The 24928-nt window shown below is 38.6% G+C and overlaps 3 protein-coding genes and 1 long non-coding RNA gene across 4 annotated transcripts; all 4 read left to right on the forward strand.

Moving 5' to 3' along the window:
* Nucleotides 1-1195: 1195 nt before the first annotated feature.
* LOC139127513 (uncharacterized) lies at nucleotides 1196-1633 on the forward strand. Its single transcript, XR_011551037.1, has 2 exons — nucleotides 1196-1419; nucleotides 1596-1633. It is a non-coding gene; the product is annotated as an uncharacterized lncRNA (long non-coding RNA).
* Nucleotides 1634-2501: 868 nt separating this feature from the next.
* Nucleotides 2502-3914, forward strand: LOC139127454 (uncharacterized). Its single transcript, XM_070693376.1, has one exon. It carries the CDS (start codon nucleotides 2502-2504, stop codon nucleotides 3912-3914), a length of 1413 nt encoding a protein of 470 aa, XP_070549477.1.
* A 1137-nt stretch (nucleotides 3915-5051) lies between these two features.
* On the forward strand, nucleotides 5052-5528 carry LOC139127455 (uncharacterized). Its single transcript, XM_070693377.1, has one exon. It carries the CDS (start codon nucleotides 5052-5054, stop codon nucleotides 5526-5528), a length of 477 nt encoding a protein of 158 aa, XP_070549478.1.
* A 146-nt stretch (nucleotides 5529-5674) lies between these two features.
* On the forward strand, nucleotides 5675-7378 carry LOC139127456 (uncharacterized). The gene has a single exon (XM_070693378.1). The coding sequence runs from the start codon at nucleotides 5675-5677 to the stop codon at nucleotides 7376-7378; it is 1704 nt and encodes a 567-aa protein (XP_070549479.1).
* Nucleotides 7379-24928: the final 17550 nt, after the last annotated feature.

The raw sequence follows: 24928 nt of genomic DNA on the forward strand, positions 1-24928 counted from the left end.
CATAAGCATATAAGAACAATCTAGAACTTTTATTGACATGCTAATTACTGTTCTAAAATTACTTCTCTTACACAACTAACTAAATTTCTAGAACATTCCAAACATGACTAATTGAATTCAAGGTTGTGAGGTCATTAAGGGCAGTGACCTTGAGAATGTTCTAGACTAACTGAACTCAGGTCATGATGAGTGAGGGGGAAATGACCTACATAACACCATCGTTAATAAATTGTTCGAAAATACCCATAATGCTATTGCGAGGAGAATTGACTTTGGCCTAATTAATTGGGTATAAGGAGGTTAAACTCAGGAAATGTGTTGCACACATTATTTGACTCTAATTAATATGATAAGGAAATGAAACCGATGGGCTTAGATCCACTTTGACCACTTTGACCTTCACATTTTACCTTCAATTTGAAACAATCTGACACTAAATGGCCGTCTTTTTGCAATAATTACAAGAACTTTTACCAAACTGTTTGCCAGATGGAGATTCAGACTTGGGATCTGATGATGTTGGACTGTTACTTGAATTTTGCGAACTAATCGAACTGTTGTCATTTGATTTTCTACTCTCCTTTGAAAATTCTTGGATGAAAAGGAGAAGTTTAATTTCCCTGCATTGTTTTGGTTTAAAAAGGACTGGGATGGTTTGCTAAGGAATGGAGATTTGTGGATCAATGAATAATCTTCGGCCAAACGTGCAGCAGCCTCCAATGTATCACAACATATGTATCACAACAAAAAGATACATCTTCAGTTCTTCCCCGATTTGGGCCTTAAAGGTCCTAACATGAACCTGATTATTTTGTTATTTACACTTATTGTACTGCAGTTCTTTAGTTCAATGTTTTTTTTCTTTGTATATGCACTGTCTTACTCTAAATTTCCTGCATACTGTTTTTGAGCATTGCCGGCGTGTACATAGCACTATCGTTGTGTTTGAAATGAAACCAAATCCGGGTTTAAATGCTATTTCAACAGCAAGAATGTTCAACAGACAATAAAGAAGAGATTACATGATGCACGATTGGCTGTATCTTCAGATGCACTCATTAACTACATGAATATCAATGTTTTACTAGCTACTTTGCATAGTTCAACCCGTCTAACATACACACGCACACACGTATCTACCAAAGCAAGACAAAACTTGCCAAACTTGCTATATCTCTAATATGTTTGTGTTGAATTGACCCTTCATGACCCTTACTAGATTTTCTGAAGATCGCCCTCTGTCTTTCTTAAGGCCCTCTGACACAAAGGTCAAGCAACTTCTTGGTAAAACAATTAAAAGGTTAAAGATTAAATTACACCATGCAGACACGTTTTTCTTCCACTGTCTTAAAGCAAGTAGACATGCCACGTGGATCTCACTAACACTCCAGCCAAAAATAGGACTGTAGGCGCAACGATGTAAGTTGATTTCCTTTTATGACTTTCCAATTATTTAGAGGACCGTTTTGAATGCAGTGCTTAGATATTTTAGTAGAATTTAGTTCTTTTATTCCGTTTACTTTGAACTCGATTTACCTCGACTCTCCGATGTAGACAATGAATGACCTTGTATTTTAATCTCTTTATTTACCCAGTTTTCACCGCTTCTTGAATAAACCTATCCTAAACTAAAGCAACTGAGGGTGGTTATTTCTTGGAGTGGTTGGCACTTAGCGGATACAAAAGTAACTGGACTCCGCCACAGTGAAAAATCGTCGCAAGTGAAAAATTGCTGAAAACCAGTGAACCATTGGACAAGACACTGGCTCGAGTGCACAGCGGACACTGGCATATAGGCTACAAGGTAGCAACTGTATACACATATACAGCAAACTACAACTGACTCAAAGAAACTATAATGGAAGAAATAAAGTCGAAGGAGCTGAACAACCAGCTCACACAGAATCTCAAAATGAAGATCAAGAAGATATTTCTAAGGCAGAAAATAGCACAGAACAAACAAAGGAAGGGGCGGTTCCCAGTGGGACTGCTGAAGGTGGATCTGCTGCCCGAACTGAAGGGCGCCCTCTACAGGACAGTAGTAAAAACGAAAGAGGACTGCTCTATGCTACTTGAACACTGAAAAGGCCCTGTCAAGCATTTGGAACCAAACAAGGGGAGTTCTCATCGACCTCAGGGGGATGCAGGACCCAACAGAACGCAAAATTGAAACAGCAGAGACACTTTCCAAGGAATACGAACAAACTTGGAACAAACGTCAGAGACTTTATCAACAAGACAAGACTCCAGAAGGTAAGGAGCATGCAGAATTAATGGAAATAAGCTTCAATAGGAACATTGAACAAGCAAATGAATACATTAACGATGCAAAGACAAGGAGAGCTGAAAACAGCGTCCTCATCTTCAAATCACCATCCGAATGAGGATCTACACAAGGCAGCTTACGTAGTTCACACAGAACCAGATCATCAACATCATCCAGAACAAACGCATTAAAGGCACAAGGCAAGGCACGCTCTGCAGCAAGAGAGGCAGCGTATATGAAGACAATTGCTCACCATCAAGCAAAAATCAAAGTTATCGAAGCTGAAATGAAAGAAGAAAAGGCAAGGATAGATGCAGAAACCCTCCAGCAAGTAGCAGAAGAAAACTCCCTACCAGTACAGACACTTACTACACCAGACCAGTCATCAAACGACCATGTATCACGATACATTGCAATGAAAAGAGAAATGAAGCATGATCCATTACCAGCACTGAACTTTACCGAGTTCGTACCCAAAGCACAAAACAAATACTTAGAATCATCCCCTCTACTGATACAACCAGGACAGGGAACACCAACAGAATCAGGTGACACAGTTACACCTACGTCAAATCAACAGACACCTTCAACAAGCCAGAACAACAACAACATGCAACCTCTGACGGAGATAGCCCAAATGATGGCCCGTCAACGTTTACCACTACAACAACCAATAACATTTGGAGGCGACCCAACCATGTACATGTCATGGAAAAGATCATTCGAGGCCACTGTAACAACGGCCTGCATACAGACATCTGAGAAACTGGACTTCCTGCATAAATACACACAGGGAGATCCACAGAAAATCGTCGAAGACCATCTACAACGATATGTAGACGACCCAGACGAGTCATATAGAGAGGCTTGGATAGAACTAGAAGACAGATTCGGCAACCCTGCAGTCATCACCGCAGTAATCCTGGAAAGACTGAAGTCCTTCCCGAAAGTTAAACCAGACGAAAGCAAAAAGCTACTCGAACTATCAGACTTATGTTCTAACACAGAGGCACACATGAGAAAACTTCCTGACCTTTCGTCCCTCAATACACCACAGGGACTCAAGCCCGTCATGGAGAAGTTACCAAGATTCGTCCTCAACAAGTGGAGAGATAATGTGGCATCATACAAACGACGCCACAAAACATTTCCTCCATTCAAGTTCTTCAAAGACTTCCTGAAAGACACAGCAAAAGCAGCATGCGATCCTGATATTCCAAGACCAGACGACACACACCCTGGAACAAGTAAGTCAAAATCCAGTCAACAAACGAAGACTAGAGCGCGTGTACACGCAACGAAATCATCAAATGAAGAAAAACAATGTCTCTACCACGAGGCTACAGGACATGACCTGAAAGATTGCAAAGCATTTGCAAAGCAACCAGTTGCTGACAGAATCGAACTGTGTAAGAAGAAAGGCTTGTGCTTCAAATGCACTGAGAAACATCTCGCCAAAGACTGCACATCGACCATCGAATGCGCTATATGCAAGAGCAAGAAACACATCACCTGTCTCCACGCTACACCCAGTGACAGATCTAAGCAGAAAACAACCGAAGCCAAACCAGAAGATAAAGAAAAGGAAACCCAAGAAGCTACAACAAAATGCACCAGACTCACGAAATGCCCAGCCGGACGTTCATGAGGGAAGATAGTCCTCGCAAAGGTGTATACACAAGACCGACCAGCAGACTACATAGAAACTTACGTAGTCCTAGACGACCAGTCCAACGCCTGTATGGGTGATAGCCACCTCTTCGACGCACTGAAGATACACGGCCCAGACCTTGAATACGAACTGTCAACATGCAGTGGCAAGGGAGAACTCAGAAAGGGACGACGTAGCAACCGCGTCATCATAGAATCACATGACGGAAAGAAAAACTTCTCTCTTCCCGTCCTGCTAGAAAACGACAACATACCGAGCGACAAGAATGAAATACCTACACCAGACATTTGCAAGGCCTTTAAACATCTGAAGCCCATCACCGATTACATTCCAGAACCAAAAAAGAACGTTGGAATTCATCTCCTCATCGGCAGAAACTGCCCAGAACCACTGAAAGTCAGAGAAACAAGGATCAGACCTGTTAACTCGCCTTGGGCTCAACGCACCGACCTAGGGTGGACAATTTCAGGTGAATTGTGCCTAGAGACAGCAAGAGGTGTAATCCACACTTCAGTACACCGTACTACTGCAACCCTCAACAGCTACGATGAATCGGCGCTCGAATGTAATCATCACATCCACATCAAAGACATAATAAGCCCGAAACCCGTCAACTTCGGCACCACCGTCTTTAAGCGGACACCTTACGACGAACAGAAGGCACCCTCCATTGAAGACAAGCAATTCCTGGACATTATGCAACGAGAAGTCCATGTAAATGAGGAAGAAAATCTAGAACTTCCTCTCCCCTTCAGGCAAGACCCGAAGAAATTACCGAACAACCGACAGTCAGCTCTGAACCGATTCTACAATCTACAGAATCAGTTTCAGCGTAAACCACAAATGATGGAAGAATACTTTCAGTTTATGAAGAAAATAACGGAACGTGACCACGCAAGTCCTGTTCCAGAAGATGAAATAGATGCCGACAACGCATGGTACCTACCACACTTCGGTGTCTACCATCCCAAGAAACAGCAGATCAGAGTAGTATTCGACTCCAGTGCAAAGTACAATGGAGTCTCCTTGAACGACGTAATTGCTTCAGGGACCTGACCAATGAACAGCCTCCTCGGTATCCTGCTACGATTCCGACGCGAGCAGACAGCAGTAATGGGCGACGTAGAACAAATGTTTCATAGCTTCCACGTCAACAAAGAACACAGAGACTATCTGCGCTTCTTTTGGTTCAAAGACAACAACCCCACGAAACCAGTAATTCAGTACAGAATGAACGTACACCTGTTCGGCAATGTCTCCTCACCAGCCATTGCTACCTTCGGACTGAGAAAGATCGCTGAAGACAGTGTATCTACATACGGAGAAGATGTGAAAGAGTTCATCGACAAGAACTTTTACGTCGACGACGGACTAACCTCAGCACCAGATGCACAGAAAGCTATTAGTCTCATCAATAGAACAAGAGACTTACTAGCGACCAGAAACGTTAACTTTCACAAGATCGTTTCTAATGACGAAGAAGTCATGACAGCACTTCCAAACGAAGTACGAGCCAAAGATCTACAGAGTTTGGATTTCAACCAAGACACCTTACCAACACAGAGATCATTAGGGTCAAGTGGTCTCTAGAGGCGGACGCATTCATATTCGAAGTAGACTTGAAGGAGAAGCCATTCTCACGGCGGGGATTACTGGCGATCGTCAACTCAATATACGATCCACTCGGTATACTCGCACCAGTTTCCATAGAAGGAAAACTAATACTACGAGGCCTCATGACAGAAACTAAAGGACGCAACTCATCAAACCTTGGATGGGATGAAACGCTACCAGAGAAATACTTGCCCAGATGGACCCACTGGTGCAACAACCTCAACTACATCACAAAGATACAGCTACAGCGATGCTACACTCCACCTACCTTCGGACCCATAAAGAAAACTGAGTGTCACATTTTCTCTGACGCCAGCAATGAAGCCATAGGTGCTGTAGCGTACATGCGGTTAATTAACCAGGAAGACAACGTCAACGTATCATTCATACTTGGCAAAGCAAAGGTAAACCCGACTCATGCAGTCTCCATACCTCGCCTAGAACTGTGTGCAGCCGTCCTAGCGACAGAACTCACACAGAAGATCATATCAGAAATCGGCCTGAACATCGACAACGTCATATATCACACGGACAGCGAAATCGTCCTTGGATATATAAACAACAGCTCGAAACGTTTCCACGTATACGTAGCGAACAGAGTAGAAAAGATACACAACATCTCATCACCACACCAGTGGCGACATGTGTCTACACACGAAAATCCAGCTGACATCGCATCACGCAGTGTACCAGCCCAAAAACTCAACTCAACTATCTGGCTATCAGGACCAGCATTCCTGTGGCAGCGAGACGAGCAAGACAAAGACAACCATGAAGAAACAGAACACAAATACACAGTAAGTGACGAAGACCCTGAGGTCCGCAAACAACTTGCTGTCCTCAACACATCAACGAAGGAAGTAGAACAAGACAACTTAGGTGCTCACCGATTTCAACGATTCTCATCATGGAGATCCTTGAAGAGAAGTATTGCCAACTTAATAGGCAAAATCAGACAAAGAAAATTACCAGAAAAGACAGACAAAAAAGAAGAAGAGAAGTCTCCAGAAGAACTGAAAATTGAGATGATGGCACAAGCAGAAACCATCATCCTACGCTCAGTACAGAAAAGCGTGTTTCATAAAGAATATGAGATACTATCTGCAACAAAGTCAGCAGGCACGGACAACAACAGACTACAGAAACGGAACCCCATCAGCCGGATGAACCCATTCATCGATGAAAAAGGACTCATCCGCGTTGGAGGAAGACTTCGTCAATCTGACATCGACCTCTGCGGCCGACACCCAATCATCCTTCCACAGGACAACCACATTTCACAACTTATCATCGATCATGTACATCGACAAGTACAACATCAAGGCAGACAACTCACCCTGTCAAACGTCAGAGCTAATGGCTATTGGATTATGGGTGTACATGACATGGTAAGAAGCATACTACACAAATGTGCGATATGTAGAAGACTGAGAGCAAAACCACTCACTCAACTCATGGCCGACCTACCGTCGGACAGAACAGAGAAAACCCCACCTCACACATCCCACTTCGGCGGTATATGGGAACGACAAATTGGTACCATCAGACGCGTTCTTGACTCCATGCACTATCAACTAGGCAAGCAACAATACACACATGACTTGCTGACAACTCTCATGGCAGAAGCCAGCGCCATCGTCAACTCCAGACCTATAACAACGGTATCATCAGATGCAAACGATCCCCAAGCTCTCACCCCAAACATGCTACTCACCATGAAGACTCAATCACCGACCCCACCACCAGGATCATTCATCCAACAAGACATCTACAGTAGAAAACGTTGGCGACGCGTACAGTATCTAGCTTATCAATTCTGGATATGATGGAGAAAAGAATATCTACAAAGCCGTCAGCCACGACCAAAATGGAACAAATCTACCATCAACGTCAAAGAAAGAGACGTGGTTCTTTTGAGAGAGAAAGAATACACAAGAAACAGCAGGCCCCTCGCTCGCATAGTGAAGGTCTACCCCAGCGATGACAACAAAGTGCGAAAAGTAGACGTGATGATCTACAAAGATGGCAAACATCGAACCTACCTCAGACCTATTAGCGAATTAGTTTTGATTGAAAGTACAAATTGAACTCTGTGTTTGAATTCAATGAACACTATATACGGACTCTCGTAGTATGAACCCTTTCATATATACTCTTAGCTTTTAGAATTTATTTAGCATTTATTCTATTTGAAATTTATGATTAGTAAAACTTCAGCTTACCGCACATTTTTAGACGGGGAGTGTGTTGAATTGACCCTTCATGACCCTTACTAGATCGTTCGCCCAGTTAAAGCGATGAAATTTGTTTCTTCGCTTCGATAAAGTGTGTATGTGCGATGTATGATAGTGAGCATGCGTGCGTGAGTGCTTCACAAACTCTACAACGTGTTGAAAGGTCTCAGTCAGAAAAATGTAACAACTTAGCCGGCTATTGAACCACTCTTTATTGGGAGTGGAGATTTAGCCGACTGGTTCTGTCTCAGGCCTCTCAGCTAGGCGACTGATGCCGTATGTTGTGGGTTCGAATCCGATTGAAAACTATACGTATTTACTAGATTTTCTGAAGATCGCCCTCTATCTTTCTTAAGGCCCTCTGACACAAAGGTCAAGCAACTTCTTGGTAAAACAATTAAAAGGTTAAAGATTAAATTACACCACGCAGACATATTTTTCTTCCACTGTCTTAAAGCAAGTAGACATGCCACGTGGATCTCACAAACACTCCAGCCAAAAGTAGGACTGTAGGCGCAACGATGTAAGTTGATTTCCTTTTATGACTTTCCAAATATTTAAGAGGACCGTTTTGAATGCAGTGCTTAGATATTTTACTAGAATTTAGTTCTTTTATTCCGTTTACTTTGAACTCGATTTACCTCGACTCTCCGATGTAGACAATGAATGACCTTGTATTTTAATCTCCTTATTTACCCAGTTTTCACCGCTTCTTGAATAAACCTATCCTAAACTAAAGCAACTGAGGCTGGTTATTTCTTGGAGTGGTTGGCACTTAGCGGATACAAAAGTAGCTGGACTCCGCCACAATGTTAGTAATATATAATGTTCATTTCCCCTGTGAGCTCGATTAACAATAAGACAAGACTAAGAGTTGCCAATGAAAATGTTCATGAGACAGATAATTATACTTTTGCTCAGATTTACAGTTAAAAGAAATCAAGCAGCGAATTATTTTATCTGCCAGAATATTTTTGAACACTGAGACTGCTTTTTAACAGGACGAATACCCCAAATGCTTTTTTTAAATACATGACCCCCCCCCCTCCCTTGCAGTTTTCAATTTAAGGTGAAATCCCCCTGGGTTTTACTGGTCTAACCCCACCTGTATTATCTGAAAGTTCCCATGTGAAATAACTGGTCATCTGCGTCCTGTTCCACATCAAACAAGTTTATGCCTACATCTATAGACATGAAGACATTTTTTTTTCACTGATTCATTGCCTTCGTCTTTGTTATAAACATTCCTGTTTTTGTCAGGAGAGTCTGTAACATCAATGTATCTCCCAGTCACATGGTATATGCTGGTGTTTTAAATATTTCTTCACCATTTTGCAAAATATACCATCAATAATACGCTTTAGCAAATGGACCAAGTCTTTGTGTGACTATTACATCTGTCAAATTAGGATGGAATATTGAAGAAAGATGTATTTTTGCATCATACAGTTCTGACCTACAGTGCTGTGTAACATATACATATATTAAACTAAAAGTTGTTATGTTATGCAAGTGAATCGCCCAATCAATCAATCAATCAATCAAAAGCATTTATATAGCGCCAAAATCCATTACGAAGTAATGTTCTAAGGCGCTGAACAAGAACACAAAAATCAAAAAGCTCTCTCAAAGAGATGAGATTTTAAGCCCTTTTTAAGGGTGATCAACGTAGGCGACTGGCGAAGTTCCAACTGAAGACTGTTCCACAAAGCGGGAGCACATCTTGAGAAGGAGCATTTCCCATACGTTTGCAGGTTACACCGTGGCACATGAAGAAGACTTTTCTCATTTGATCGAAGTAAGCGACTGAAATGACTGAAATGACTGCGTAGGGTGCCAGTATAGATTAAGAGTTTACCTTTCAGTGCTACATCGAGAAGTCGTCACTAATGACATTGTCCCCGCTGGATTATGGCGTTTGAATTATGGTGATTGAATAACATGTTTGCCAGCTTCATTACAGGGGAAAGGGGTTAATATGTTAAATGTTGGGAAATCACATAATATGGGTCTGGGGGATCATGTTTGTGTATTTGGGAGAGTTAAACTATGACCATTGTGGCTATTGGTGTTTTCCAAGGTAAGATCAATAGTTACATTCGTTTAATTAATGTGTACCAATATTGAACATAATTGGTTCAGGGATACTTGAGTTATGGTTAAAAAATGAAAAAATAGCAACAAAATGGCCGCCCGTTGGCCATGTTGGATCATATGGCTAAAAAAATGGACGTGCACATGTATGCCACAGTAGTTTATCCTTGTAGTACATAGTTTAAACAAATCGGCTCAGGAGTTGGACCCGCTGAGAACCCACTGAAAAATGGATATAGTTCTAAACTAGTATTTACTTGATGGCTGGACTGACAGTTATTTAATACCGTTAGGTCACAATACTGAAGCTGTTTTGACGATGCAAAATGTTGTTTTTATAAAAAAATGTATATTAAAATATATTTTGCGAAAAAAAGCAAAATTTTTCTCGCACACAGTCGGTTGTTCAAAAAAAAATTTCGTATAATTTTAGTAAAAGAAAAAAACTGGTATTTGAGCACGTCATGTAACCTGAAAAATGTTATCAGAACATAAGCTTGTTTCATCTTTTAATATCGAATTTGCAACAAATACTTCACAAGACTTCGTCTTGTGGTATTGTTTCAAAGTTGTGTTCGCAGACAAGGTTCATAAAATACACTTTATGGTTTCCTTCAATAATATTTGGGCAAGTGTCAGGACAAAATGGTAAAAAATTATTTCCTAGGTTTGACTATTCAAATATTGTATGTCATGTACATCTGTGTTTGGAACTCATTTAAGAGCCCTTTAAGTGGTTACAACACTATGCTTCTCTGGGAAGGGTTTACACATTTACTTGTGATCTCAAATTTTGACATTGGATAAGCTGCATTACAACTATATCTTCAAGGGAAGGTTAAATAGGCAGATTTTGTCGCTTAAAGCTGTTAGGTGCTCGGCAAATGTTAATCAACATCAAAACTCAACTGAGTAAAATTGTTTTACTTGTGTCATAATGGTTCTGCCATGTCGTATAATTCACCAACACTACTGGTGCTTTGGTTACCTTTCCTTCAAAGTTCACGGCTTAGTCACAATCAGGGTGCTCTAGAGTGTTTCAGTTTTGTCAAAATTTCATCTTCTAGACACATATCTAAATTTACTAAATTCACAAAGCTTAAGGTTTGGTACATATTTGCTTGAAAAGTTATGAACCAAACTTTCTCAGTATTTCCATGGCAATCAGTTCTTTATTGTGTTAACACACCGTCATGGACACTACAAAATATTATGAGTTGACGGAGAAATAACATAGTAGACTAAACAACATTTGTACAAATATTCTTTTTAAAAGTTTAACAAGAAAATATATTCATCTGTTGTAGAAAAAAAGGTGAATGTATCAGGATTTTAACCAGCTTTGCATGATTTCCTGCAAAATGATTTGTTACGAAAAAAAAGCATTTTTCATTTTTTTTCTCCCCATGAGCTTACGATTCCTCTAGTTTACAGATTTGCCCTTAAGTATATTTAAATTATTTTTTGCTGCAATTGTTGACGTCTTTAGAAAACATTAATAGTATTTGCAGCAAAATTTTGATCATTTTTTGTTAGTTTTCTAGTCATTTTTGTAGCATGGTAAAAGCGTCACGGATACTACACATTCGGGAATATGTGTGTGAAATAAAATATTGTTTATTATAACCAGTAAACCTGTAAAAACAGTAAAATTATGACAAGAATTGATTACAAACAAATCAAAAACATATTATTAAGGAAGTTTCACATAAAGAATATTTGAAGTACTGGTATTTTTCAATAACCAGAAAATTGTATCAGAAATACAACACTGAATGCAAAAATTATTTCGATAACTGGTATGTAGACAATGGTAACTGGTATGTAGAAAATGTTAAACAATACAAAACTGTCCTATTAACACTATAAAGTGAACAATAAATGATTTACTGAAAATATGGTTTCCAACATATTATTGTGATCTGTATTTCAGTAGCGTCACGGACACTACACATTTGAATAATTAAAGGGTCAACTTCTTTACCAGTTTTAACAGACGATATTAAACACAAATTCTCTATATCAGAAGTCTAATTAAAGTCATGAAGAGTATAATATAATACTCTCTTGCCACTCATAGTGATATTTGTAGGTGACTTGAGTATTTTAAGTATTTGGTCAGCATCTATTGTGTATAAGGGGAAAGAGGTTGCAAAGCTGACTATTTATGGTGGTACTGCAGTAGTGTGGGCTCCATTACGGATCTTTGTCAATAGTGATGTATATAAGGGGAGGATTTATGTCCCGTAATGTTATTTTTCTCTTTTATCCCCATGTTTGCATTTTAAGGTTGTATTATTTGTGTTTGATAAAATTTCAGTCTTGTGTTGTTTGTTTATTGAAAGCTATGGCGAGACATAGTCGGATCTAGCATGTGATGTCTCTTGAATGCTTTGATCCTGTGTTAGATATTTTGATTTTTATATGCTTGTTCTTGTTGTCGTTTTCATGTGTTATTGGCTTAAAACATAAAGCCAATATTTCCATATTTTTAGCTTGTGTTGAGATTTTTTGTCAATTTTGCTTTTGACAAGTGTGTCTCTTATGTTTTTGTTTCTTTTGTGGGCTGTTATTGGGGGTCAGGGAAATAGGATTTTAATGTTTTGTCCTTTTCAAGTTCCTCCCATATTTTGCAAGACTTTCTCTCAAGTATTTTGTTTTAGTTTATGGCCTATATGTTGTTGTGAAGATTAGATTATTTGTTGTTTCTTCTTTATTGTTCTTGTACTTTTTGTTGAGTTCAATTCCTGGGTTTGATTTCTGTTGTAATTCTAGTTATTTCTTTTTCCGTTTATTCTCTGTAAATTAATTTGCTTGTAAAGAAATCAACTATCTCCTTGAAATCGTTTGGGTCATGGGATGTACAGAAGTATCTGAGAATTTCACCTTCAATTAGTCTTTTTAAAATTTGATTTGGCTAACATGATTCTCTGTCCAGGTATTGGAATGTCCCAATTAGTTTTGTTTGGGTTTTAATATCGAAAATATTTTCTTGGTTGTGCCTTGAGCCCTTCAAAATTTTGACGTCGAGAAATGTTTTTTTTTTTCCCAGTGATTTTTTAACTGTAATTTTAAATGTGGGTGCATTTTGTTTATTCTATAGCTAAATTCTGCCAGTTGGTTTTGTGTTCCAGTAAAAATTATGAAATTGTCATTTCTGAATCTTTTCCAAAAGTGAATCACATCTTGGTATTCAGAGATCATTTCCATTTCCAGTTTATGAAATGCAATCATGGCAATCCCCAGCAATGCATTTTAGCCCATTAAACAGCCACATATTTGTTGGTAGAGTTCATTGTTGAATAGCCCAAAGACTTGAAAGAAAGTCTTGCAAAATACTGGCAGTAATAACCCACAAAAAGAAACAAGAACATAAAAGACACACTTATCAAAACAAAGTTCACAAAAAGAGACAAAACGTTAACAATAATCTCAACAGAAGATAAAAATATAGAAATATTGATATTATTTGAAGCCAATAACACATGGAATCATCAACAAGTATAACAAAAACAATTAAAGCTGCAAGCAGCGTTGGCGGGGCCCAAGCGATTAACATGGTTTCCAGTTCGTGCAGTGATTTTATTATTTGCAAAATTTCAGCTTGAAAACAGTCAAGTCCTTGTGAAGAAGAATTTTGAACATCATCTCATATTTACTGTCTGTTTCAATCGTCATCGTATGTTTTATGCAAAATACAATATGGCGGCAAAACCACGTGACCGATCAAATTGCCTTTCTTAAACTTGAAAGAGGTCTCACTAAGAATGACAAAAGTGGAATTTCATTGCCATAAGTGTTGTGGTTCTGGAGAATAAGATTTTAGAGATAAATTGCAATTTTCGCAAAATCAAATGTGGAGTCTGAAACTGAGCACGGTGAGCTACCGAAAATGTCTTTCAAAAGTACAAGACATATATGAATTAGATGCTACTCAATATTGACAATGCTGGAAGGCTGAAATATTCCATCAAATTAATGTATTCATCTCTGAAATTTTGAGTGCAATAATTGCAAATTTGGTTGTAATTCCATTCAGTCATATATTTTTTCATTTCACTTTTACTGTTCAAAGTTTTACTTTTGTATAATTTTATGACAAGAATGTGAAAATTTAGAAAATCAAGCATGGTGACCCCATCTTTTGTTTGTAATATTTGATTATTCTGATATGCCAGAATTCAAAAATTTTTCCATGTGTTCTTCCTTGTATTGCTTTCTGGCCTGATCTTGTTTAGGTATAATGTTTCACTGTCATGACCGTCATTTGACACACACTATTCTTCAACTACCATGTACATCGGAGTCAGAGCTCTCTCTGTCAGTGCTCATGTATGCAGTAACAGTGACACTACTGTACCAGTAACAGGGCAGTATCTGATAGTGACAGTTGCCCATAGGCAGTAGCGGTATTATCTTTGATAATTTTGACAATATTTTATGTTCAGTTTATACAACTGCGTTCGTGTTCTACTCTCTACATTATGTTGAACTGTCAAGTATTCAGCTTGCTAGCACAGCCAGTGTATGTGTACCATGCATCAATGATGACAACTGATTGTCAGTCTGGACTCTAATTAAACTATCACCTAATACATATTTATATATACTGGCTTTGTCGAGAAACTGAACATTGTGTGTTTGAGCATGCTGTAGGGAGACAGCAAGAAACTGTAGTTGATATATTGGATAGAAATATTGCAAAAATCATCAACGGTTGGAGCTTGTGCCCTGTTACTAGGCTCAAGTCTGATTTTTTTTACGACAAATCACAAATGTTTAGATTTTTTTCGAGATAAAAGTCCTGGAATGTGACAAAATGGTTGTAGATTCTGTTAAATAATTACTAACATTACAACATTTGAATGATTTAAAAATGGTATTCATTGTTCATTAAATTACCTACAAAAAGTTGGAATCGGAAAATGTAAAACATAAAAGGAAACCAAAACATTTTCAAGTGCCCCCTACAGGTGGGGCAATATTTCAAGTTCCCTCTCTACTACCCTTCAAAATTTTCGAATCACCGTTCCTGAATTTCTCCAGCCCCCCTAACCGTTTGTTTTGTGAACACAGCCTTGGTAACACACCTGCAATCGCTACGGATCGCATGCGACGGATCGCAGGATCGCAGAAATCATGGATCATAAATCCAAATATTCATGTCTATTACTTGAACAGAACCCTAAAATATAAAATACATAATGTTTTGATATTGAGAACCATCTTTTTGTTTCACTGACGATCAAGTTTAATGCTCAAATATCGCGACAAGAATTGCGCATTTGCACGATATGAATGCGGAAGTACGTTGACTCGGCAGACGAGCGAGCGCCTTCTCTGAAAATCTGTTTCCGATATCACGTCACAATACACTGAAAAATCTCGCGAATTCATCTCTACGGAAGCCAATCAACACAAGTTCCTAACGTCTGTAAAGATATTGTCTTGTTGCCAGCAATACACCACCAACATTTTCGCCGTTCAGGAGTGCCTTACTCGCTCTACTTTGTAAAATAAGTCGTATGCTTTTGCCGTTACCTAACTTTCCAAATTCACGGTAGACTTTCCGCAATAGTAGTTGGAGATTTTGTTCAATATATCGCGCGTGGTGGAAACCGCAATTATCCATAATCACACAGTCACGTACAGCCAAACACGGATTTCCAAACTTATCCGTAACTTGAACAGCCCCTCTGAAAAGGTTCAGTAACTTATATAAACCTGTTTGATGGGCCAACGATCACATCAGAATGATCGACACCCGTTGCACTGATAGGGAGGTTGATCGTATGGAAGTAATAACTGGGGTGTCTGCGGTCCGGTCCAGATCCAGACCGCAACGAAATACGGTCTTTTTGGCCGAAATTCTTCTCTATTGGGGCATGGATGTAAAAAATAGAGGCAATATCCTTTCCCTATCTGCTTTTACCTCCTAACCTACCACAGAAAAGTTGCGATTAACTTCTTCTAACGTCCAAAACCGCTCGCATTCTGAAACATAACGTACTCGACAAGTTATTTAAATTTACCCATGGAGATGGCCATTGTGAATCTCGCCGAAGAGACCCAAGTTATCTCCACAGATCGTTGCAGGGCTGTGGTGGAGACCGTAAAACGCCGGGAACACAAACCTGAACGCAGGGCTACTTTTACACTAATAAACCTCACGAAGTGCATGTTTACTGAGTGTTCCCACTGTAATAAGTTGTGTAAAGAAACGTTCTGAACTGCTACACTAACAACTGAAATGGTCACACCTATTTAGACCTAGAACTATTATTAGAGCGTCCAGATTTGATTAGCCATTTTACCGACAGGCTGTGAGTGAGCAGCCATTTTAAACCTAGTTTCCTTCCCAACTGACAACAAGCAATAAACAATTTGTAGTTGGTAATTGTAGCTGCCTTCTAGCTGCATCGTAAACTGTGATTTGTGAATGCTTTAGTGGGGTGAAGGTGATGTGAGACACCTGAGTGTGGTGAACGCGATAGCGGGCGGGTGAGCGCTACACAAAGGAGTTTATCCCGGATAATCCCGAGGACACCGCGACATTGCACTTTTTATATGATATCCAATATTTACGGCTACTAGATTATACAATATCGAAGTTAGATTGGCTCGGCTAGATCTATAAGGTGCTGAAATATCTGATATATATCGGATATTTCCCGTAATTTGACAGAATTCAGTAGCGCCTAGTATCTAGGTTAGAGTCAGTCCCTGGAATCATGGATGTAAAAAATAGCATGCTGGAATTAAGTCGGGTTTTACCAGAACAGTAAGGCGGTGAAATTTCCGATATATATCGGATATTTACCCGCGATTTGACAAAATTTAGTATCGTTTAGTATCGAAGTTACAGTCAGTCCATGAAGTCGGTTTTATGAAAACATGTACATGTAAGGTGGTGAAATGTCCGATATATATCAAATCCCCGACTGAAACTAACTCACTACTGCACAGACTCAGATAACACATTCCATTGCTAGGAAACCTGGCCTGCGCTGCCTAATTCCAAATAGGTTCGTATGGATATAGGAGAGACACCAAAGAAACTACGATTTTAAAAATTATTTTAATTTTTAACATTTCACCGACTTCAATCAACTCTAGGCGCATCGTACCGTGCATTTGTAATGCATTTGCATTGTTTGGATGTCTCGAAACTACCGAAAGCGTACAATGACGGGGGATCTTGAAACTTTTTGGCGCATGCTCATTTAAGCTTTTGTCAATATTCCAACGCTATCAACTCACTATGTTGGTTGCATGCCAAAGAAGTCTGCCGTCAGTCATCGGCCGACGTACGACAAAGCGACAAATTATCTTGTTCAAAGAGTAAACAATTAAATGACAAAATATGTCGATAATATGGCTGATATAAGGATTATTTTTGATTCATTAGTAACAGTGATGGAACCGGCATAATTTACGATGGTGGACATGGTTTTCTCTCGCCTGCGCGATTGCGCAAATCGCGCATTTCCGAGCCATTGTCTGCCCTGGTAAAGTTACTGACAGCGCGGGAAATCGCGCACAACACAAAGCAGGCAAAGACGCCGAAGGAAGTGGATGTTTACTGAGTGTTTTCCACTATAATAAGTTGTGCAAACAAACATAAGATGCCAGGTCGCACCTATTTAGACCTAGAACTATGGCAAGAGCGTCCAACTTCTCCGATATTGGATATAAACCCGCGATTCGACAGAATCTAGTATCATTCAGTATCGAAGTTAGAGTCAGTCCTTGGAAGTCGGGTTTGATCAGAAATACAAGGTCACGATATATATCGGATATTTAACCGGGATTTGACAGAATGTAGTATCGTCTTGTATCGATATTTGAGTCCCCAAATCACCAATAAATATCTAGTAAATATCGGCGACTTCACAGACCCTGCGTGCACAGGGCAAGTCATTCTAGTATTGTGTACTATCGATATCAGAGTCCCCAAATTGCCGATAAACATCCAATTAAATATCGACGATTTCACAGATCTGGCGTACCGAAGCACAGGGCAAGTCATTCTACTATTGTCTAGTATCGATATCAGAGTCCCAAATCCCTGATAAATATCGGGTAAATTTCGGCGATCTCTTAGACCGGGCATGCAACTGCACAAAGCAATTACAGTGAAATTCGATCAAGCTGCAGAACTTCATTTAAGAAGGTGCTGTTTCAATAGATATGTATCAGCGATTTTTACGACATTAACGGCTGGACTTGATGTGGTCTTGTTTACATTTTTAATCAGCTAAATGCTCTCAGTTACACAACACACCAGGGCCACTCCATCCATGTCAGATAGAGAAACATAAACAAATCACCACACCTTGCAATGTCATTTATCCGTCTTTTTTATCATGATGAACAAGTGAGCGTGCATTCAGACACGTACATATAAAAATACCCGAATAGCTTCATTTATGGTCCTTGATACTCACATATCAGCTGTGCGTAGACCCCAGTAATTGTGCCCTGGCAGGACCTTGTCTCTATTCAGTCGATCACACCGGTGGGCCACCCCTTAAAGCAAGTGGCACACTCCTCTAAGTACTTCCGTCGCAGTGTACTCGACAGCGTCACCTGGCATACAAAAGCTGGTCGCAAAAGTTGCCTTACACAAGGGGCCGAGATTAGGGTTCGTGTGACTGCTAGCTGAATTTGACAGCGGGCATTGCAGTCTGTCGTGCCGTCTTTGACTTTCAAGTGTACAATATAACATACATCACTAATCGATCTTCTGACTGACGAGGTTTTAAACTGCAGCCTTATGAACATTTGGGCAACTTAACCGATCCAAATGCCTTTCTCAAACTTGAAAGTGCTCGCACTATGAAAGATATGAGTAAAATTTCAGTTGAATGTGTGTATTGCTTCTGGAGAAGAAGATTTTTAAAGATTAAATTGTGATTTAAACAAAATCCAATATGGCGGCCAAATTACGTGACTGATCAAAATGCCTTTCGCAAATCTAAAGGACTACCACTAGGGAAAATAAGTGTAGAATTTTAGTTCAATCGGTGTATTTGTTCTGGAGGAGAAGATTTTTAAAGACTAAATTACGATTTTTCACAAAATCCGATATGGCGGCGAACTACGAGACCGATTCAAATGCCTTTCGCACACTTGAAAGAGATCACACTTTCAATGATAGATGTAGAAGCTTTTGAAAACTTGAAAGAGATCACTGTAAGCATGACATGAGTAAAATTCCAGCTTAATCAGTGTTTTGGTTCTGGAGTAGAAGATTTTTAAAGATTAAATTACGATTTTTTGCACAATCCAATATGGCGGCCAAACCACGTGACCAATCGAAACGCTTTTCGCAAACTTGAAATAGATCACACTGTAGATGACATTTCTTAAATTTTAGTTCAATTGGTGAATTTGTTCTGGAGAAGAAGATTTTAAAGATTAAATTGTGATTTCACAAAATCAAATATGGCGGCCAAACCACGAGACCGATCAAAATGTCTTTTGCAAACTTAAAAGAGATCACTGTAAGGATGACATGAGTAAAATTTGAGCTTAATCGATGTTTTGGTTCTGGAGAAGAAGATTTTTAAAGATTAAATGACTATTTTAGAAAATCCAATATGGTGGCCAAGGTCACGTGACCGCAAGCGATTTTATTTGCAAATTCTAGAGACCTTAGGTCATGCTTACTATACAAAAAATTTCAAATCAACTAGACCCCTAGGTCTTCTGGAGAAGCCATTTTTAGGTTTTTGGAAAATCCAATATGGCCATCAGGTCACTTGACCAATCAAAATGTCAAGGGTCAGGTGCACGAGTACTAATTGATACCTAATGGCCTGCAAATTTGAGAAGTTTTCGTTCAGCCGTTTTAGAGATCTAGGTCGACAAAGAATCGGCAGAAGAAGAAGAAAAAGAGGAAGAAGAGGAAGTAGTAGAACTTGAGCAATAACAATAGGGTCCCAGCCGGTTGGCTGGGCCCCCTAACAAAATATCTGACCCAACAACTTAGGAAAGACAAAACTGTGCGACTGAGGAGAAACCACACACTTGTATTTCCATACAGATTTCAGGATCACAGCATTCAATAGTCATCACATGATAGATCTGACTATGTCTCACTATAGCTTTCCCTTAACAACCAACACACGACTGGAATTTCATCAAACCCTTATAATGCAAACAAAGGGTTAAAACAGAAAAGTAATTTGAAGGGACATAAACGCTTCCCTTATATGCATCACTGTTGACAGAGATCTGTACTGGGGCTGAAACTACTGCAGCATCATCATAAATAGTCAGATTTGCAACCACTTTCCGCCCTTATATAATTCAAAAACACATTTTCTTTTGTTTTTAAAGAATTTATTATGGTCTATGAAGTTTACTCAGATGTCAGATGAAATTAAACGTAATTTCAGTAAAAACTGGTTAACCACTTGTTAGGTGTAGTGTCCGTGACATGAAGCCAGTTGCAAATGGAAAGTAGTTTAATATGAAAATAAATTAGTTTGTTCAGTGTTATGCCTTAATTTCACTATAAATAACATTTCTATCTTCAAGTTATGTTGGGAAATAACTGATAACACTATTTCTATTCCTTTTTTAAACCCCTATGCCGCTATTTCATAGGACAGTTTTTAACATTGCAATCATAAAGGTAGAAAAAACATCTTTCACTGGTTTAATATATTTCATTTGATGTCTTACTCAAAAACTAAGTTACTCTCTAATAAAAATGTCCCTGCAGCTGGTAACAATAGAATTACCAGCTTAAATAACTGTAAAAAGTAATGTATGGATTTGGTGTCACGGACACTAAGGCTGTCACGGACCCTACATTTTGCCCCTTTTTGATATACTGAAACAATACAAGTGGTAAATGGATTATATTTTTGTAACACATAAGGAAGGCAAACAGGGCCACTTTGGCTAATGACATCAGATTCTACTATCTGAATATGGCTGAAAGTTATGCGGGTGTCACGGACACTACAAAATTTTGGGGACAAAAAATGTGGGCAACTATCATGATTTGTCATTCATAATCAATACGTTGACCCTATAAACATATAGTACCAACTAATCACAGTTTGTCTTCCAATCAAATAGATGTTTTAGGAAACATTCTAGGGTGATGTTTTCCAAGTGATAATAGAGAGATAAATCAATGCTGTTGTCAAAATATAAAAAGTGTAACGACACAAAAATTTCACTTGTTATCACGCCATTTCCATGCAAATCCATGTATTGAGATAAAATAACTTCCAATAGAAAGAAGGAATGCTATATGATACTTTAAATATTCTGAATAATAGACAAAAAATAACCTAACAGTTTCAAAAAGTGAGTTTACAAAATGTGCCTTTTCAAATGAAACAGTGTAACGCCCATTTTGACCCATTTTTAGGGTACTTTTTTCACTGCTCAGCTCAAAATCATCACAAAGCTCCATTTTTCCGATGGGGCCTGTTTGGTTCTACTGGTTGTTTCATATTAAGAACAACGTTTCATTAAATATTGCTCATTTTTTATATATTAGAGTTTAACATGTCGAAATCTGTCAAGAGCACCCTGATTGTGACTGACTCGTCACTATTTTAGACTAAAAACTTATCAGTGCAGACTTTGTAGTACATACCACTCTTATTCTTCCTGTTGTTGTCAAGCCTTTTTGTGTAACTCTGTCTTTCCTTGAACACTATCCTTTCCCCATTTTTCAATGCCCCTTTAACATCTCCAGGGGACCTGCAACATGTAAGGATGTAAATAAATAAATTAAAATCTTGGAAAAATCATATATCTCAACACAGATGATGAATCATCATATTTCATGATACAATGACGATGGATAATCATATTAATCTGACAATCCATTGGCACTCACATTTGAGTCAGACAATAACATTTCCATGGCCTACAAAGGCAGGCCAGCTAAGATCGTTTTGAACAACAAAATTTAGGTCGGACATATCTGATTTCTCTGAGCAACAGCGCCATGTAAAACCTTTTGGTCAGAATCAATGATCATAAATTTCGTAATACATACAAGTTTCACGGTATTTTCAACATATCGTTACAGCTACGAACGCTCGAACATAACTAAAAGCTATCTGTTATGCTGTGTGTTTAGGGTGTTACGGTAAGTACATATTTATTTCCCATTCTGCTTTAGGTTTCTTGACTGAAATTATGTCAGTATTTGCCGTGAAGCCATTTCATCGAGACCTGTAAGTATGAACCCTGTCAAAGTGTCTAATATCATTGGCAACATATGCAGGCTAAACAAAGAACGATGAGTGAACGGGTAGGTTTTTCAATAACCATGTGTTTTGGTGAACGGTGGAAGTATAATTGACCATTGATTGTGACGTCGACGCTCGTTTACTTTATATTTGTTTATACTTTACATAAGTTTATACTCAACAAAGGAAATTTATAGGTTTACCCTAGAAGCATAAATTCCGATAGGTTGATATATAGTTCATTTGAATTGCACGTGGACAGAGTATAGTATTTTCCACAGAATATACAAGGATTTTACATGTGTGTTGATGCCCCCGATTTTCTAAAATGGTCCTTTTGTGACAGGAGTAGGGGTCTACAGTGCCCCCCCTGTTGTGACATCCTAGATTGAACACTGACAGAGGTGAATGTTTTTAACTGCGATGTTGCATGTTCTGTTCCAAAGCAATATTACCAAAATCAAAATGACTGTTAAAATGTGAATTTACTCATCATATGTTTCACGAATGTATGTTTTTTACTGCAGTTAAAGCCAATATCCTTCAGAGCTGAAATAATTTTGTGAAAATACACTAATTTTCGTGTGTATGTACACTTGTAATTAAATACCAGCTGGGAGAGTATATGCAATTTTGCACAAGACAATACGGCTAGTTTCCAATCGGATTCGAACCCACAACATACGGCATCAGTCGCCTAGCTGAGAGGCCACAGACAGAACCACTCGGCTAAATCTCCACTCCCATAAAAGAGTTGTTCAATAGCCGGCTAAGTTGTTACATTTTTCTGACTGAGACCGCTCAACACGTTGTAGAGTTCGTGAAGCACTCACGCACGCATACTCACTATCATACATCGCACATACAGACTTTATCGAAGCGAAGAAACATATTGCGCTGTGATTAGATATTTGCCAAAAATATGCAAACACTGAGGATACTGTGCATATCTGCACTGAAATCTTTACATAAACTGCACAGAGTAGTCGAATGTATAATGCAGAGAGCTGAATATTTTCAACCGATACATTGTATGTTCTATGTCCTTTAGTAATATTACCAATTTTTGAAAATTGGGAAATCAAAATGAATGTTACAATTTGAATTAACGTGTCAAATGTTCCACTAAGGAATGGTTATCTAATGCATTCAAAGGTCATATCATTTCAGAGGGTCGAATTCAGAGAAAAACAGGACAGCATTGGAAGATATTATGAGACCAACAAATTTCAAGAGTTACATGCACAGCTAGGTGGGGCTTTAAACATGCTAACTCATCTTACTTTGCATCACTTCTTAATTAACACTATTAATTTGACTTAAGAAATAAAGTGACAACATGAATATAATGCCTCCAATGACTATTGAACGGACACAGAACATTCAAGGGGTTCTTTTCCATTATTGAGCACAATACAAACATAAATTTTAGCTACAAGAATCAGGAGGCTTGTGGGACTTAATTCAAAAATCTACTAACATATTCAACTGATTGCAGTTTCAAAAGAAAATGAAGGATAACAACACCTCATTCATTTCAGCCATTTTCAGCGTAGGTTTAAACAAACGATTTAAGGTAAAACAGTCATATGTTCCTCTATTTACTTTCATAGGGCCTGGACAGAAATTACGGGGCTGGGGGTTACCACCTTGGGGGCGTGCTATTGTTCACAAAAGCATTTTTGAAGAATCACCCATGCATTTTAGGCAAGTTCATCATATTTGCACAACTATCGCAACCATACAAAAGAAAACGTGGCCGATACAGTTCCTTCACTGAAAAATATTGAATTACAATGCATCAGAATCAATTCGGAAAACTATTGAAAATTTTGCCCTATAAACATGCATAACATGCCCATTTATACATGTTTAATAATGGATGTAGTTTTTGTACTTGGAATTTGGGGGAAAATTACATCAGTGTACAAGAAATTTGATTTTTGCATTCCATATAACTGTTGATTCACTATACATTGTTGTCTATGAGGAAACCATGAAATCTTATCTTGCAATACAAAACTAGCCACATCTATGTATTTATAGATGCTTGATTATTGATATGAGTGTACTTAATTAGACTGAGCAGGCTACTAGTGAATGTGTGTGCAAGAAATTTGGTTTGCGAATATCATTGGAATGTTGATTCACTATCAACATACATTCTGCTCTCTGAAAAACAATGTGAATTGATATTTTAGATACATCACAAGTTAAATGGGTGCTTTTAGAAATATTTGACAAATGATATCAATGTACATGGTGAGAACAGTGTTTGAAAGCAGATAGAAACAACAAATATGCTATTGGACTTTCACCCAGGGTGATTAAATTATATTACTAAAGGTTTAAGGTATTCTTTGAAAGTTCAAGGGTCAAATAAACAATAATATGTCAATATTAATAAAAGATCAACACAGTCTGTGACACAAAGGGCGAAAGAAAATTTGGGCAATCTTTTTGTTGAAAACACTTTTGAAGGGTCATTACTCTAAATTTTCGAAACACTAACCAACACCCCTCCCCCTGTAATTTCTATACAGTCTCTAACTGGAATCAACGCTCATCCCGGATCTATTGCACGGCGATCACAAAAAGGTAACATTAGCATAAAGTTGCCCGGGAATTAGATGTCCATTGTTCATTTGAAATTATCAGTAATGTCGATGGTTTAAACAAAACAAATGTTAGACATTTTGCAAGATAAAGACATTGCAGAACACGTTTATACGAGAATGAGTAACGTATGTAAGACACCTGTGCTGGTTAAGAATAAAAGGACAACTATACATACCTGGTATACTAAATCTCCCTGGTTCGA

This window comes from Ptychodera flava, unplaced genomic scaffold, assembly GCF_041260155.1.
Source record: "Ptychodera flava strain L36383 unplaced genomic scaffold, AS_Pfla_20210202 Scaffold_32__1_contigs__length_2955704_pilon, whole genome shotgun sequence".
Classification (NCBI taxonomy): domain Eukaryota; kingdom Metazoa; phylum Hemichordata; class Enteropneusta; family Ptychoderidae; genus Ptychodera; species Ptychodera flava.

Excerpts from the sequence above, each read along its gene's own strand:
- LOC139127454 (XM_070693376.1), top strand. The coding sequence starts at position 2,502 with ATGAAGACAATTGCTCACCATCAAGCAAAAATCAAAGTTATCGAAGCT.
- LOC139127455 (XM_070693377.1), top strand. The coding sequence starts at position 5,052 with ATGGGCGACGTAGAACAAATGTTTCATAGCTTCCACGTCAACAAAGAA.
- LOC139127456 (XM_070693378.1), top strand. The coding sequence starts at position 5,675 with ATGACAGAAACTAAAGGACGCAACTCATCAAACCTTGGATGGGATGAA.